This window comes from Halyomorpha halys, unplaced genomic scaffold (genome assembly GCF_000696795.3).
Source record: "Halyomorpha halys isolate HHAL.00 unplaced genomic scaffold, Hhal_1.1 Scaffold913.1, whole genome shotgun sequence".
In the NCBI taxonomy this organism is placed as follows: domain Eukaryota; kingdom Metazoa; phylum Arthropoda; class Insecta; order Hemiptera; family Pentatomidae; genus Halyomorpha; species Halyomorpha halys.
In genome coordinates, this window is record NW_027115547.1 from 316,479 (window position 1) to 333,293 (window position 16,815).

The 16,815-nt window shown below is 31.3% G+C and overlaps 1 protein-coding gene across 2 annotated transcripts in view; it reads left to right on the top strand.

Annotated features, from left to right (window-relative positions):
- Window positions 1-16,815, top strand: part of LOC106687091 (putative fatty acyl-CoA reductase CG8306) — a 39,735-nt gene that overhangs the window by 18,251 nt on the left and 4,669 nt on the right. For both annotated transcript variants that reach the window (XM_014430773.2, XM_014430774.3), the window contains exons 3-6: window positions 14,642-14,893; window positions 14,988-15,133; window positions 16,276-16,385; window positions 16,500-16,692. In XM_014430773.2, the coding sequence (XP_014286259.1) occupies window positions 14,642-14,893; window positions 14,988-15,133; window positions 16,276-16,385; window positions 16,500-16,692 (701 nt within the window). The remainder of the gene's footprint in view (window positions 1-14,641; window positions 14,894-14,987; window positions 15,134-16,275; window positions 16,386-16,499; window positions 16,693-16,815) is intronic.

The following is a 16,815-nucleotide window of genomic DNA, read 5'->3' on the forward strand; positions in this document are numbered from 1 at the left end:
GAACTGATCAAATAAATGTTGTTTATCCACAAAATGCATTATTATTTAAATAGAAATCTATATGTATCTGTATATAACTAATATATATGTTTGTGTATATATAAACATTGTAACATTATTGCATGTTACGTATTCTATTACCATTGTATATTTGAAAGTTACTCCAAGTTGCTTTTTTTTTTTATTAGTTGTATTTAATCTTGTATTTTGTTTCTTTTTTTTTTGTGCACTAAGATTTTGCTATTATTTTACTAACAAATACCATTCCTACTTATAATAAATAAAAAATCTGCTGCTACGGAGCGTAGCTTTAATAGCCAACTGTGAGTTCAATGACCCTGGTACTGTATATTATCCTTTCACCATCGTAGGGGCAATGCTCTGTCGACACCGGTTCCTCTGGGTGTCGCGAACCAAGACCTCCCCGTAAATAGGTACAGATAAACAAATCCCTTGTTCAGTAACCAAGAGTAGTGGAGACGGTGGAGTGGGGGCGGAAAAATTTCATAATAAATAAAATTAACATCTTTTCAACTTTTTCAAAAAACAAATTGAACTATTTCATTTCACGAGTTTTTTATTTGTAACCTGTACAATATACAATAAATATGATTTTTCTTGCCAAAAATTTCTGTAGAACTCCTGAATATTTTAGTCTTTTTAATTGAAATACCTTAATACACTAATAGCACGTCGAAAATATTATACACGTATCCAAGGGTTCCTGCCAATACGCCCTAGGTGCCTAGAAAAACTATTCATTTCATAATTTTAGAAATTTTCGTTTTCCACATTTGCTCTGCATGTGTTTAATGGTTATTATGTACCAATCTATTAGTTTTTTGTGTAATAAGAACAAAATATTGTTTATTGCATTGGATAAGTTTAAGTGTATAAACTATTACAAAAACAATAGATAAAAATAGAAAACAATTTGTCTAGGAAAATTCAAGTCAGATTGGTTTTTAGTCTTTATAACGAACTTAATTATTAATAAAAAATTGAAAATTCTCAAGCTTTTTTTTTGCTGATGTCCCGTATTTATGAAATAAATTTACAAATTAAGCTGTTCAGATTCGTTTTAAGCGTCCTTAAAAACCCTTAAAATACGAATTAAAAAAAAAAATGCTGACCCATTTCGCGGCGTAAGCCAGTCTGTTTTTTGTAAGAATTGTTTCAACGGTGTACCAATTTTATAGGTTTCTGTCAAACATATTTTGTTTAAACTTGTCAGGTAAAATATTTTTTTGTTTCACATTTTTATCTCATTTAATACATTTAACATTTTTTATTCAGCACCCAAAAACAAATCGAATGGTTTTATGGAGAAATAAAATTAATGTTCGTTTTTTAATAGCAAAAAGTTCGCAAATAGCAATTTTTATTGTATTCGTAAAAAATTTTTTTTACCCAAAATTTTTTCTTTACTAGATTTTTCGAAAAAAATTATAATAACATCGGGACGGTATTACCAATCTGAATGAAGGATTTAGGTCCGTCTAGACTACACATATGTACCTTCGTAAATAAATTAGAACTGAAGATAATTAAAAAGTGTAAGAAATATTTCTTGATTCGTAATTGTTTTCTTTCATGAAAAGGCATACTATCTAAAAGATAGTCGTATGGGTCGAAAAAACGGAAATTTAGAAATCTTTTCGACAATTGTAGTTACAATTAGGATTGCATTGTAAGGTATTTTCATGAACGCGGGACATTGTAAAACAAAAACCCTCCAAAATGAAGGCTAAAAATTTTTAATTTTTTGTTTATAAATCTTTATATTATTGTTGTATTTATGAATTTCAGAAGACTTCATAATGAATATGACTTGATTTTTCTGAAATAAGTTTTTTTTGTCTGCTTTACTGGAAGCGACTTCTGTTTTTTTTAATTGTTTATACATTTAAACTCAGTTAATGTTTAGTTAGTATTCTACACAAAGAATAAATTAATTGGTATTTAATAATCACTAAACACAAGCAGAGCAACGGCGGGACACAATAATATAATGCGCATTAGCAATATTCCTCGGACACGTGTCTAGTATTTTTAGACCTAGTATCACGAAATAAAGTTTCATAGAAATCCTTTCCAATTGTCATGTGCGCAGCCTTTGATAGATATTTGTATAACACTGAATTTCTATACATCTACAGTTTTACAGCTATTTTTATGTATCTTTTTCAATTTTTGAGATGACAAAATATGCCAAGCCAATTATCAGTGTACACTTAATGAAAAAGTTATCAATTTTTATCTTCTCTTAAGTTACCATATTTTTTTATCGGTACCTGAACACTTAAGAAATTGAAAGTACAATAGTACCGATATGACTCCTCTTTACGAAATAATGATAAATTTTATAGATATTAAATTAATTGCTTCGAAATTAAAAGTTATAGAAATTTTTCTTTTAAGGTTGGGGATTCAAAAGCCGAGGAAATTCCACGGAATGGTTATAGTGTAGGAGCCAGATGCATAAAACATCTAATAATTTCAAAAATTAGTTCCTACCACGTTCACGCTTTTATGACTGCCATAAAACTCTTTGGAATGAAGTAATTATTTATTGAAGTCTTTTCCTTTTTTCTGTTTCTGTTGCCTGTAACTTCTAAACGATTTACCTTGGCCTAAAAGCGTATCACGATTTATTAATTTGGCCAAGCAGCATGTCGTTGAGATAGAACCAGAGATAGAAGGCTTACGACCATTTTGGTATTTGATCTATGTACCTGGTGGGGAACTAGTCAGGCAAGTGGGCCTAGTGTTCCTTTCTGCCTACCCCTGGCAGCTACCAGAGTTGCTGCCGCGTACTAACCAAGGTGGGAGTGTCAAGATTTATTTCTTGGGATCGCGCCAAGAAATAAATATTAACTGCCCCAGGTGGGAATCGAACTCCGAACCTGGCGCTCTGGGACCTAAGACCCAACCCCCACGACTGTCAATTTGTAAGGTCCTTACAATGGATTTAACTCACTAAAAATTTAAACTTAATTTTCAACTGCAACTAAAATGGATAATAAACTGTTAGTAATAGTCCATGATCTATTGGGACTATGTTTTACGTAAAAATTGAAAGGTAACTTTCTAATCACGTGCTTGATTTTGCACTTATAACGAATGCACGGGAGTTGTTTGACGAATATCTTTGTTGGAATGTAATTTTACATTGTGACATTTCAAGGGCTGCAGCGCTGGAGTTTAGAGTTACGGAAAGGATATATTACTCGACTTAGATATTGTTTCTCGCACTGTGGATCTATCTTGGAGTTTATAACAGTAGAGGCCTTGCCAAGTTCAAAAAAATTACTTATTATTAGGAATAATAAGTAATAATATTAATAGGAATTTAAAAGTTAGGTTCACTCTCGAAATCTCTTGATTGAACGCATCTTTGGCATGTCCTTTTGATAAAACTCTTAAATGTTTCTTTTTTTCTTATATGCCGTTATCGCTTATTTAGTTCAATAAGTTTTTTTTGTTTAGAAATAAGAACACTTCACCGACTTTCTGAAAAAAAAGTAGACAGATTAAACCATTAGTGGGAAAGCTTTTTTTTTTTTTTTTTTTTTTTTTTTTTTTTTTTTTTTATCAGATGAATATAAAAAAAATCGGTTCTCTTCAAGTTCTCTTTTATAAGGTCCGTTCGAGAACTTAATGCTATTCTTGAGAGCTTCTCTTCTTTTTTACATTTTTTTTAAAACTAATGTATTTCTTCTGATTTTGTGTGTTTTTGCAATCTCATAATTAATTTGTTTATTATTACTTACAATTACCTCTATACGTGCTGCGGTATGTACTATTGCAATCGCGAAAAAAATTGAAACTGAGTTTTCAACAGAAATAAGCGTTTTAAGATCATTTGAATCCAAATAACGAAGTTTTGCAAAATGTTCTGTGCGCGTACGTGCGTGAGTTACAATGCGTTCGTATGAGAGTATTAAAAGCTTAGTTAAAAACGAAATGTTGTAAAATATAATATTCTTTAATATCACCTAGGTTTAATCCTCATTAAAATAGTTTGACAGGGGTTAAATACCAAATATTCATAATGGCTTCCTTTAAAGTAATCTCTCATGTTCATTAGTGATGGAAAGTGGATAAATATATACTATAATAGGATTCTATGATTGACTTAACAAGAAAACTATTTTTCGCAGTTAAAAAACCACAATTCCTGAAATAAGAGTAATAATATTATAGTAATTAGTAGTTAAATATTATAAGTATGGTGTACCATCTGAAAGCCACAAACTTTTGAAAAAAAAAATTATTTATCACATAAAATCTTAGAGAATGACTAAAAATGTATAGAAAAAGGTTTTTCCAATAGGGGTTAGACTGTTAAACTGGTTGACGTATACGCAGTGTGTTATTTCGTATCGCAAGTCTCATTAATGATTTTGCGTGACCATAGTTGTTAAAATAGTTATTTTCTTAGTTTATCTTAATGTGTATATGTATTGCATATGTATATGTATTGCATTCAGTTGACAGGGTGACTAACTCCATAAAATTATAAGTAGTAAATCCAATATTGATAATATAAAAATTTAGAGTTAGATAAATATTAAAAGCAGACTTGAACATTCTGTAAACTTTTGTATTTTTTCCATATTGCGATTGTTATGAACTAGTTCTCTTACTGTTATCATATAATAGTATTTTTGCTTTTACATATTTCTGATGTACTTTTGAAAAAGAATAGGGTTAAATTTTGCCAGAAGAAATATTATTAAATTGTTGACTTTTAATGATTTATATTAAAAAATAAGTAAACCTTACCTTGATTGATGCCAATTACAAGTTTAATGAAGATTGTGTAAAAACGGAAAAAATCCTTGGGAAGGATTCATAGTCCAAAAGGATATCGAAAAACAACGCAAGATAATTATACCTGTCGACCTGGAGAGACATAAAAAATTCAAAAACCTGTTTACCTTGACTCAACTTCTTTTTTTTCTCTCACCGATATAGAAAACAGGAGATTTTCATTGCGGAATATTATTTACTGTTTACTTTCATTTCAAAATTTATTCAAAAATAAAATGCAAAATTTGAAATCGAAATTTTAAGTAAACGATCAATTTTCAACCTCTGTACAATTTATCGAATAAAAATTGAATTGTAGTAATTTACAAGCTACATGGAGAATATTTTACTTGAGTCTATGGTCATGTTAGTGAATGGGTTCGATGTTCTATCCTCCTGGTTCAATGACGCACTATTTCCATATTACTTGATTAGTCTTCAAGATTGGATTAAATGACTTTTTTTAACTATGTATAGTGGAGATGCTCAGTATTTACCGCACTAGATTCCTAAAGGAGACTACAGCATGCTTGACAAGCAAGAATTGTCTTTATGTTCTGTTTTTGGCACAAGTATGTTTGTTTGCTCCATCTTGAAACAGTTGATTGTAGAGATGAAATAAAGTTGAGTCAAATGGGAACACTAAGTGGAAAGTTTTAGTTCTAAAAATTGTTTTCAATGTTCTTGGGATTACTGACTTCGAATTTATGACTCATATTTTTTAGATTGAGGACTCTCTCCATTTTTCTGAGCTCCACTTTCTCATAATTTTGACGCACTCAAGCTTCTTAAATTTGAAGATGCTACGAAGTAGCAAAAGCAACAAAAAAACATTAGAATCAATATTGTTGGTAATTACTTATTTGTTGAAGAATTTTTAGGATAACGATTAAACAGAAGGTTATCGAAAAACAACACAAGCTAATTATACGATCTACACTCTAGGAGAACCTTGTCATTATTGTTATTTCCAAAAATTCATAAAATTTAAGATTTGATAAGTCCTAGGAAATATATTTGATCATAAAAAAAAAGTATAAACTCAAGTAAAAAATGTAAAACAAAAGACAATCCTATTTAGTTACAAAAGCAAAATAAACTAAAAACTTTGAAAGTGGAGAATAAAAATCAGACATTTATGGAGCGGTGAGTTTCTTTCGACCCAACTGTTATGCAAATAGGTAGCAGTTCTCAGATGTCCTGGTGCTGAAGATATTTGAAACGAAAATTTCAGTAAAAATGTAGAGAAGGGTACGGTTTATGATGTACATCTAACAGCTTCAGGGACAATTGTTCCATGCCTTACTCATGTAGAAGATGTATATGTATATCGCTTATGATAATCTCAAACATTAAGAGGTATCGATTATAGTGACGAATATATTTCCGGTCCCGTGGTTTTCAATGTCTCTTTAGTTTAGGTATTCCCCAGAGTAAAAGTTGGGAGATATTACCCGAACTAATTTTTATATGTTGGTATGGCTGGTTTGAATAAAGAACTGAACTGTATTAGAAATAAATTACAACTATTATGAACAAAATAAAATACCTGTATTTTTGGATGATTAATGACAATTGATTATGGTTTGTCAAAGATGATTACAATTTGTATTATTGTGTCAGTTATTAATTTTGATACTTGATTACATTAATGAATTAGATTACAATTACTTGATGTTGATTTATAGTGAGGACTTGTTCTTCTGCTGTCTTCTTTAGTTCCTTCATCCTGGTTTAGTCACCTGCCTGGCGGTGTTGATTAACCTATTTGCTCATCCTTAGCAAATAGTTACTGCTAATTGTCCTTGACAGCCTGCGTGCACTTGTCTCTAACCTCTTCATTCTCAAGGGGTACTTAGCTTACTTCTTTTTTTCTCCCACTAGATAGCAGCATTTTCATATTCATCTTGAATTCTATAGAAATGTGATGGGGACATTTTTCCCCAAACAGTGTCTTATCAATTTATTTTGACTATCGTATATTGCGACGATATATTGCAATCAATAATTGATTTTTAAAAATTCCTATTTCACATTTACATGATGCGTATTATGATTGATTATAATGACTGAATGTGACTACCTGGCGCCTTGGAGGTCGTTATGAACCGTATTCAGTGTACGTTGGATACAAACCACAAAATTCCCCCGGCTTGTTTTTAAAAATTGGTTCTCCGACCGAACCTGCAAAAAATGAATTGTAGTTAAGATTCATAGTTTAAGGAACAACATATCTTATAAGTTTTACATTTTCTGCAATTAATCGATTTAAAATCTAAAATTAGTCAACAATTTTGACGGGGTTTCCAAACTATATAAAAATGTTTTAATTACTTTATTTATTTTATGAAGTATTTTAGTCTCCCAAAAATTTCATTTTGTACTTTCTACTTACCTGTTGAAACTTGATGAGTATATTTATTTTTTTTAATTCTTCCACATAATTATATCTATAAAATCCCATTTTCTTGATCCCATAGTGTATTGGATACCAAACAGCATTTAGTGACAGGTCTTGAGAGTCGTTTAGGTAATAAATAAAACTTAGATCGGTTTTAAATTTTAGTGGCTATGAATAAAATATTGTTCGCAGTTTGAAGTATTCTCAAACCTGAAGTTTCCCCACTTACTGGGTTTTAAATTATTCAGACAGTAGTGGCGACATTCTTGCTTGATAGCTATTTTAACAATATACTTTTCTAAATTTCAACTTGAAAAATGTTAAAAATTTTATTTTTTGTTGAAGAAGAAAAACGCTTCTCTCCGACTTAGTTCAGAAAGCTTCGCAAAATCTTAACTTCACCTTGACTACTTCACCTTGGCAGGTATATATTATTGCTTCGTCCTTGGGCTGCCTTTAATTATGGTTTATTATTCATCTATTCAATAAGCATCATCGTAGTCGCCGAAATGACTGATGATGCGTAATCGGACAATTATGGTTAAATTACGCAACCAGTTTGGAACAGTAAGCTGCAAGTTAATCGCTGCTTGTTTAACAGACCATTCTCTAAAAATTTGGAGCATATGAATTATCTTCATTATCACATTATATATGATGTTTCTTATGGTTGGATGTAGTAAGGAGCATTCTGTCCTGAGGTTTGATGGATCAGAGATTGGTCTTGATGGTAGTTGATTCAGATAAGAGATAAAAGAACTCTCTTCATAGATCAGGCCTTTCAACATGAGTAAGCCGGTACTCAGTGGAGAATACAGAGGGAAAAATAAAACGGTCTCAAAGTCGTTCCGTCTAATAAAAATATATATTTATATATTTTATTTAAAACTAAAATTATGAAGAGTATCTATAAATCGAAATCGGTGAATAAAAAAAAATTAGACTTACAGATGTCTGCTGTATTCAATTTTTTTTTTTTTTTATTGATAGATTTATTTATTGCTAGATATTACAATCTGCCACACAGTTGTGGGCAATAGGTAATAGTGATGAATGATCTCATACATACTAAAATAAAATAAAAAGAAATAAATAAGTCTTGAAATATATACAAGCAAAAGAATAAACAAGATGAACATAATCAAACTATGTATGAAAAATAAATAAATAAAATAACATAATGATAAAATAATATATACAATATTTACACAATCGACCTGAGGATTCCTGAGCCCACTCTATCCCTCACGTGTCAGGGGTAGAGCAGAGCTCAAAAGATCCCAGCGCATCCCTCTCGCCGCATCACTGGTAATGAGCCAGTGGAGGCTGAGCAAGTGCGCTAAAGCCGCAAACACTCAACTTGAGTGGAGAATCTGACCATTGCCAGAACTCCAAATGTCCATTTTTATTTTAATAAGTCTCTTGGCCACTGCCGTTTCAACCTTCTAGGTGGGCTGTAGGGATGGGTGGAACTTGATAAGGTTTGAACCAAAGGATTAGGATGGTTGGAAAGGTTTATATGGAATTTTGAGAATTTGGTTGGTATGAGATCAAGGACAATAGGGATATGTAGGTAGGTGTGGTTCTGTTGGAAACGTAGTAGGATGGATTAACTATGGTTCTAAGGATTTTGGATTGAAAGGATTGGATACGTTTGATGTTAGATGGTTTAGCTGTTCCCCAAAGTTCAAGTCCGTAGGTCCAGATAGTTCGACCTATCTGGACCTACGGACTTATAGTATAGTCTTATAAATTAGTAGTTTGTTTTCTAGTGAAAGATGAGAGGTCCGGTTGAGCAGTCGGTATAGTTGGCTGAATCGTCTGTTGAGTTCATGTCTTTTGAGTCTAGTATGTTGGTTGTCTTTTGTCCAAAATGAATCCGAGGTATCGCACTGTGTCGGATCTGGGAAGAGGTATATTATTAAGAGTAACAGGTGGACAGAAGGTTCGGCAAAAAGTGAAAGTCACATGGGTGGATTTCGATTCATTGACTTTTATCCGCCATTGGTTTCACCATTGCTCAATCCGGGTGAGGTATGTTTGGAGATTGGATGAGGCTGTTATAGGATCGGGATGGGAGGATAGGATAGCTGTATCATCAGCAAATGTTGCCAGGAATGTGTCTGGAGGAATTCAGCAGTGAAGAGGATGTAGAGGACAGGACCATATTTGAGTACTCAGAACCACTGCGAACTCGAAAGGAACGATCTGAGAGGTAGGAGCGGAGGGTAAGGTATAAGGTTTGGGGTAATATGGATTTGAGCTTGAAAAGCAATTCGGAATGCTATACCCGGTCAAAAGGTTGCGCTATGTCCAGAAAGGCACCCGAGCAGTATTGTTTCTTTTCAAGAATGTATTCAAATTAAAGCTAGTTTATTGCAGTCTAAAATAGGTTATGGCGTTCATCTTCGTGGGAGAATTAGTTTCCATGATATATGCTAAAATGAATTGATTTATAGTTATCTGACAAAAATTCATAGGCAAATATCATAAAAACGTCTACCTTCACGAAGATAAACTTTATAAACTACTTTATATTAAATGAAACTAACTTCAATTTTAGTGCTGGCAAACATCTGTATGTCTAATGGTTCCTGTAATATAGTGTTTCATAAAATAAATATTTGTCTAATCGACTAGATATCAAAATTTTGTGAATTTTTTTTAGCAAATATCATAAAAACTACTACTCCCACGAAGATAAACGTCAGAAACTACTTTATAGTACATTCAGCTGACTTTAATTTGAGTGCTAGTAGACATCTGTTCGTCTAATGGCTGAAATATATGTTTTCATAAATCAAAGATTTGTATTATGGAAACTACTACTCCTACAAAGATAAACATCATGAACTACTGAATAGTACATTCAACTAGCAATAATTTGCTAATAGACATTTGTGCGTCTAGTGATTCTTGTGATATAGTTTTCCATAAACAAATTCACTAACTACTCATTATTTGTTATGAAATATTGGTTTTTAAAATCCTGTATCTCGGGAACCACTGAATGCAAACAACTCTGTTATGGCGCATATTTTAGCAAATTTACTCTACTTTAAATGAACTGCTGACAGGTTTTTTAGTGTTGTAGGTAGTTTTAAAAATATGGAGCTCCGAATGAAAATTATTTTTTGTAACGTATTGCAACAGTCATTTTTATTACCTCTAACTTAGTTGGTAGCCTCATTTTGACTAGTAACTATAATTTTTTTTTTTTCATTAAAGTAATAAAAAATTGCGGTGAAATAAGTGACTTTTTTAAACTGGGCTCTTTTACTATTAGCTTCCACTCTTGCCGGACTATGGTAAAAAGCAACTGATTTGGCGAAAAAAAATGTGATTCTGAACATTTTCGTGAATCAGGTATAAATAGATACTCATTAATTTATCCTTGATATTAAAGAGAATTTCATGCATAAATAGTATGTGAAATATATCATGGTATGTCAAGTCCCACTGCACTTCCCTGAATTGCAGGATCGATATTGGTATCTATGATCTTTATTGCGCGGCTTCTGTGACTTATCCAGCATTCCTGTCGACACATTTGTGGTTGAAATAGTAAGTAATAGGTTCCATTTCCTTCTATCCATTTAAAATTAAAATGTTGTTCGAATACCTACATTCATCCAGGCGCTCCGATGTTACAAAAGAGAAATCATTTAATATTTTTCTACCGACTTCACTAAATTACGGTTGCTGGCTAAAATTCTGTCTATGAGGGGTTAGGTTCTTATTTCGTGGCAACGCCACAGGAATAAAATTCTACCCCTAGGCCGTATTCAAACCGGCGCCGTTGCAGTTCCGAAGTTTCAGAGACATACGCCTCAAATCCCTCAGCTACAGGCGGTCCTGTATATTACTGTATTAAATACCCGAAATAACATAAATTAAGACTCGCATAAAATTAGCGTTACTACGTAAAATGAAACTTTATTCTAAGGCCTTACGTTCCCTATATGTGTAAAATATGCAATAGCTTGCTAGAAATGTATCTTTCTGTTAATATTGGATACAAAGGTGCGAAAGATCCTTACAAAGAATTGTATGGTTGAACAACTGTTTGGATTCAGGATCTGTTCCGCTAAGTTTTTGTATTACATGTCGAAATACTCATTAATGTTAACAGAACCACAAGTAATCTACTACGCAAAAAAGTATTCAAGTTTGTGGACGAAGACTTTAGCAATCACACATTTTACACATCAAGTGAAGCCTAAAGCTCTTAAAAAAAAAGCTACTTAAAAAAAAGTTGTTCATTTTAAGTATACAACCAGAAAATGACCGCTGTTAAACATTTACAACATTATAACAAACTGCCACCTCCAACGTGCAAATATTGTCAGTCAATTCTCACGATTAGACATATTTTTGAAGAGTGTACTCACTATTTGCCAACAATAAATAGGATAGGACTGACCCCAAATTTATCCGAAGCTCTCGCAGATGAGGAAGCTTAAATTACACGAGTGTTTGAATTTTTAAAAGCACATTGCCTTCTTTATAAATTATAACTTCTCTTGGATTTTTATTTTTTAATGTTTTTTACTTATTTTATTTTTATATTTTTTATTTATTTTTTTTACTTTTATCATGCCATAGGCGTTGATGACCAGAGGGTTTTACGCCTTTAAGCAACAATCAACAACAGCATTTACAACATATGCACTTTTCCATTCAAAATCGCATCATTTTTTTTTTTTTGTGTGTGGCAATTGCTAACCTTTCCCCAATAAATCAGTGTTTTAATTTTATTAGCAAACTAAATGAGTACTTATATATTTTGATGACATATTGTATCAATTATTCGTCTTTGCAATAGTGTCATTTCATTACTAAACTTATTTTTCTATTTTAATTAGATCAGAGATTATATAAGATAAAATAAAGTGTACTTTGCACATGTTAAAACTTCCCAATTTTTTGTGGACTCCTGGGGTGCGTTGGCTCTCTAATGTTAGCGGGAATCTGATATTTTGAGACTTTCCTTCATTCCTCTGAAAAAGTTTCATTATTGTCCAGTTGACGCATTTGTAATCCTCTCCTTGTTGGCTAATATTTAAACACTAATTTGCATGATTGTTTTAAATTATTTATTTAATCAAAAAATAAATTTTTTGCAATACATTAGTAAAAGAACTAAAAGCTATGACGCTAATGGTATGAATAGGTATCGCTGCTTCGAATATCTTCCTGACATTAATTCTAATGAGCTTGGCATCATTCCCAGTAGGTATCGAAAGATCCGCAAAGCATGCCAGATTAATAGTACAATAGTACTTACTTATATATTTAGATCACCAACTTAACATTCTGTTATATTTCAAAAGTTTTAATAATCCTCAAGATACATTATGATAATTAAATTTCTGACTCTTAGTTGCTTAAATATTTTTTGTATAATTATTAGTGTTTTATGTAATGTATAAATTTTCTGGTTTAGTCTTTATTTAAACGAATGTCAATATGAAAAAAAAAATAATATAACTAATGATGAAAGCTTTCTTATCATTGTTTTTAAAAGAATTTTTGAGAAATAGAGTGACAATTCTAAAGGAACCTTTGACACTGAAATGGTCTTTTAGTTTTTTTATTTTGTCAACGATTTTGTGTTAAGAATATATGGCTTTCGGCCATAATATAATATTTTCCTAACCTTGTAAATTTATTTTGTAAAATATTGCATTTAGTATTTTTACAGTCATAGGCCCCGGTTTCTAAGGACCTCTCATTCTACTCAAATATGCAACCATTATCAATGAAACTTATAAGGTCTGAGATTGAATTATTGAAAAAAGTGAATTTCTCATCTGAGACAATCATCTTGCTAATTACAATATAAAGTATAAACCAAAGCCAGTTATCACACTTTATGCAGCCTCTTTTTATATTTTTGTTTGGTTATTACTTGCAAATGAAAATTGAAATTTATGATTGTATCCCCACCATGATTACTGTTAAAATATATTTTTTATTTCCACCTGGTATGATTCCTATTTAAGATTTCAGAGAAAAAATAACTGTAAACTCAAATATTTTTTATCTCAACTTAATGTGGGAGATCTGTATATTCTTTTATAAACTAGGTTTATGAATAGTCATTGCTAATAGTCATTGTTTCTTTATTTATTTTTTGGTTATATGAGGCTCTTAGTGCATGAAGAGTGAATCCACCATGTCATTTTTTTTTTCATTTGACAACTGGTATTTTACATATACTTGGCATAAGAGAAGGGGAAATCTGCTTTTTTATCATATAGGTCTCTTAACTTTTGGTTAGTCCTTATTCTCCATTGATCCTCCACTTGGATTGGTATATATATTTTATGAAATATCTTTCTATCCCTTCCATATCTGAGAATCCTTCTCCTTCCTTTAGTCTGGGATCATGTTTCGTATTTATAAGTCACTATTAGTCTTATAATTGTTTTTTACGTTTTGCCTTTATGAATATACTTCTTCAACTCAAAAGATTCTATATACCAAAAAAAAAGTTTCCTGCTGCTTTACATGCTATTCTATTCTATTCTCGCAGGTAATTAATCTACTTAGGTTTTTGAATTCCCCACAACTCTTTAATCTACAAATCCCTTTTTGCATTTCTTCCTCTGTATGTACTTATTTTTATCTCCATTAATTTTTACATCTAGACCTTTAGTTTCCCTTAGAAATTCTTATAGCACTCCTGAAAATGCTGTCATCTAATTCTTGATTGTTTCTTTACTATTTGTTTTTTATTTCCCTTGTGGCTACATCTGAAGCATGTCTCTATTTTGAATTTAATCTAGTACTTTACTAGATGGAGTCATAGGCTTATCTGAAATCCACAAACAAATGATGTTACAGGCAAAGTTACATTGTTTTATTACATTTTTCCTGCATCTGCCTCACTGAAAAAATTGGTCTATAGTTGACCTTCCCAATCTAAAACCACTCTGGTAATCACCCAGAACAATTTCTGTTCACTTGTTAGTCTCCTGCTTATTGCTGTCAACAAGACCTTGTTGACGTAGTTTAGGAAAGAAATCACTCTGTAATTATTCTACTCTGTTCTATAGCTATTTTTATATATTGAGAATATTATCTTTTCATAAATGGCTTATATAACCTCTATCTTGCTGTCATTTTGGAACAAAATAAGTTTTTTTTTTATTCGATTTTAGGTTCTACATATATTGAAATGTAAAATTTCAAATTGAGTGGGAGAGGGTTACATATTGTTTGATATATTAATAAGGTAATTCCATTATTCAAAATAATAAACCAAAAGGAAATCATAGAGTTTAAGTGTTTGTTAAAAATCAAGATTACAGCTTTGTGGGCATTTTCATGGCAACAAGTCACACTAAACTAGTTATTGGGTGTAAGTTTTTATTTTTTTATTTGCTTATTATTTTTTTTAACCTATTCAACATTGATTAGGTGTTTAAAAGACTGACAGAAGAGAGAGGTGAAGGAGTATATACCAAGCTCCATGCAGTTGGTGGAGATGTTGGTCAGGATCACCTTGGTATGAGTCCAGAAGACAGAGAAAAATTGAAACCTGAAGTTCATGTTGTCATTCATTCAGCGGCTACACTTGATTTTGAAGCAGATCTGAAAGAAACTGTCAGTATTAATTTACTTGGGACAAAACGAGTTATTGAATTCTGTCGTGAACTTACTAACTTGCAGGTAATTTAAAATTTTTTTTTTCTCATTAATTATATTCATTAATTTTTCCTTTATTTGAAAAATGTTAATACAGAGTTTTAAATCATATTTTTAGGCTCTTTTGCATGTTTCAAGTGCTTATGTTAATTCACATTTAACCAGTGCAGAAGAAAAAATTTATCCTGTTCCTGAGTCCGCTGAAAAAGTTATAGAAATAGCCAGCACAGTTAGTGATGCTGATTTAGAAGAAGTTACTAACAAGTATGTTTGTCCTTTTTGACCTTTTATTGGTATTTATATATTGTTGGTTTTGTTCTGAGTAATTTACACCATAGAAATATCTAAACCTCACCATGATTAACTGCCTCATTGAGTTTCCTCCTATTTAAAAATATTATGCAGTGATAAAATGTTTCATTATCTTTATTTCCTTTGTTTTGGTATTTTAGTTCTTTCATTATATCACGATTTGATTTGAGACATAGGACAGTTATGGTATATATTTAAAAGAATTGCTTGAAGTAAATGAAACTGAAATAAGCAGAAATAGCTTCACTTTTCTGTATAGCAAGTATACTTGAATGGTTTTGAATAGGTTAGCCTAGTCAAAGAGTTTCTTATTTGTTAATGCTTAGGGGCTGGCTACATTAGAAAACTTTGGCATGATAGTCTGTATTAATTACTATATTCGACCAATATTGACATAATTCCGAAAATAAAAAAGAGATACAATTAATGTATAACTATAACATACAACAATGTATGTTTAATAATTTTAATTGCTTTAAAAAGTGGTTTACAATTGAATTAAAAAAACTAAAAACCAACCATGGCTAAATATTTTTAAAATTCTATCTTGGGTTTCTAATTGTGAATCTCGTCTTATTGATAATTGCTATCATATGCTGATAATGCAAGTAACAATGAAATTTCATTTTAAATGAATATTATATTGGGAAAAGTTGATACTTAAATAAAATTCATTTTAATTATGTTCATCTAGAGCACTGGTTGTTAACCAGAGTTATGCAAAATAATTTAGGAATGGGCCACACAGTGTTGAACATCTTAGATTTTATTCAAATTTTGCAAAGGTGTTGTGTAGGTATCCTAGCTTTCAGCTTTTCCTGAAAAGATGAATCACTTTATTTGCATCAAATGATAATGTAGGGGTTCCGCCATTCTCTTATTTCTACCGAAAGGGTTTTGGATGGTCTGGGTACCAATGACTACTACTTAGTAACCACTGGGCACCACTAGAAACCCATCATAGTTCTCCTAAAGGTCTTAATTACTTTTGAATTTTAGATTGTTCTATTTATTTGTTTATGATGTAAGCCAAATGTTTATGGGTTTTTTTTATTTCTATTAATTTTTAGTGAACATTATATATTTTTTTCCAGGTTGTTGGGGAGCTATGTCAACACTTATACTTTTACTAAAGCACTTGCTGAACAAGAAGTAGTTGCTTCTATTTCCTCCTTTCCTTCTTGTATTGTTAGGCCCAGCATGAGTAAGTTTGATTTTTTAAATATTTGTTTATTCTATTGGAAATATACGCTTATATCATGATCATATGAATGTTTATTCCTCCAATTCTTTTAATAATCTCTTATTTGTGATTTAGTTGTTGGTGCTTGGAAGGAACCTATACCTGGCTGGACTGCTTCAAAGAATGGGCCCCAAGGGTTTTTGATGGGTGCTGGGAAAGGTGTTGTGAGGAGGCTGCCAGCAAACCCAGATCTGATAGCAGATTATATTCCTGTTGATGTTGTAGTAAATGGGATCTTAGTTGGAGCATACCATGCTGCTACAGCCAGGTTATTGTGCTTAATTTAGAATTTAACAGAAAAATACTATAAATCAATAATTACTTAACAAAACTAAAAAAATAACTACTTTGAAAATTCTTTAGATTAATAGAAATTAACAACTACTATTAA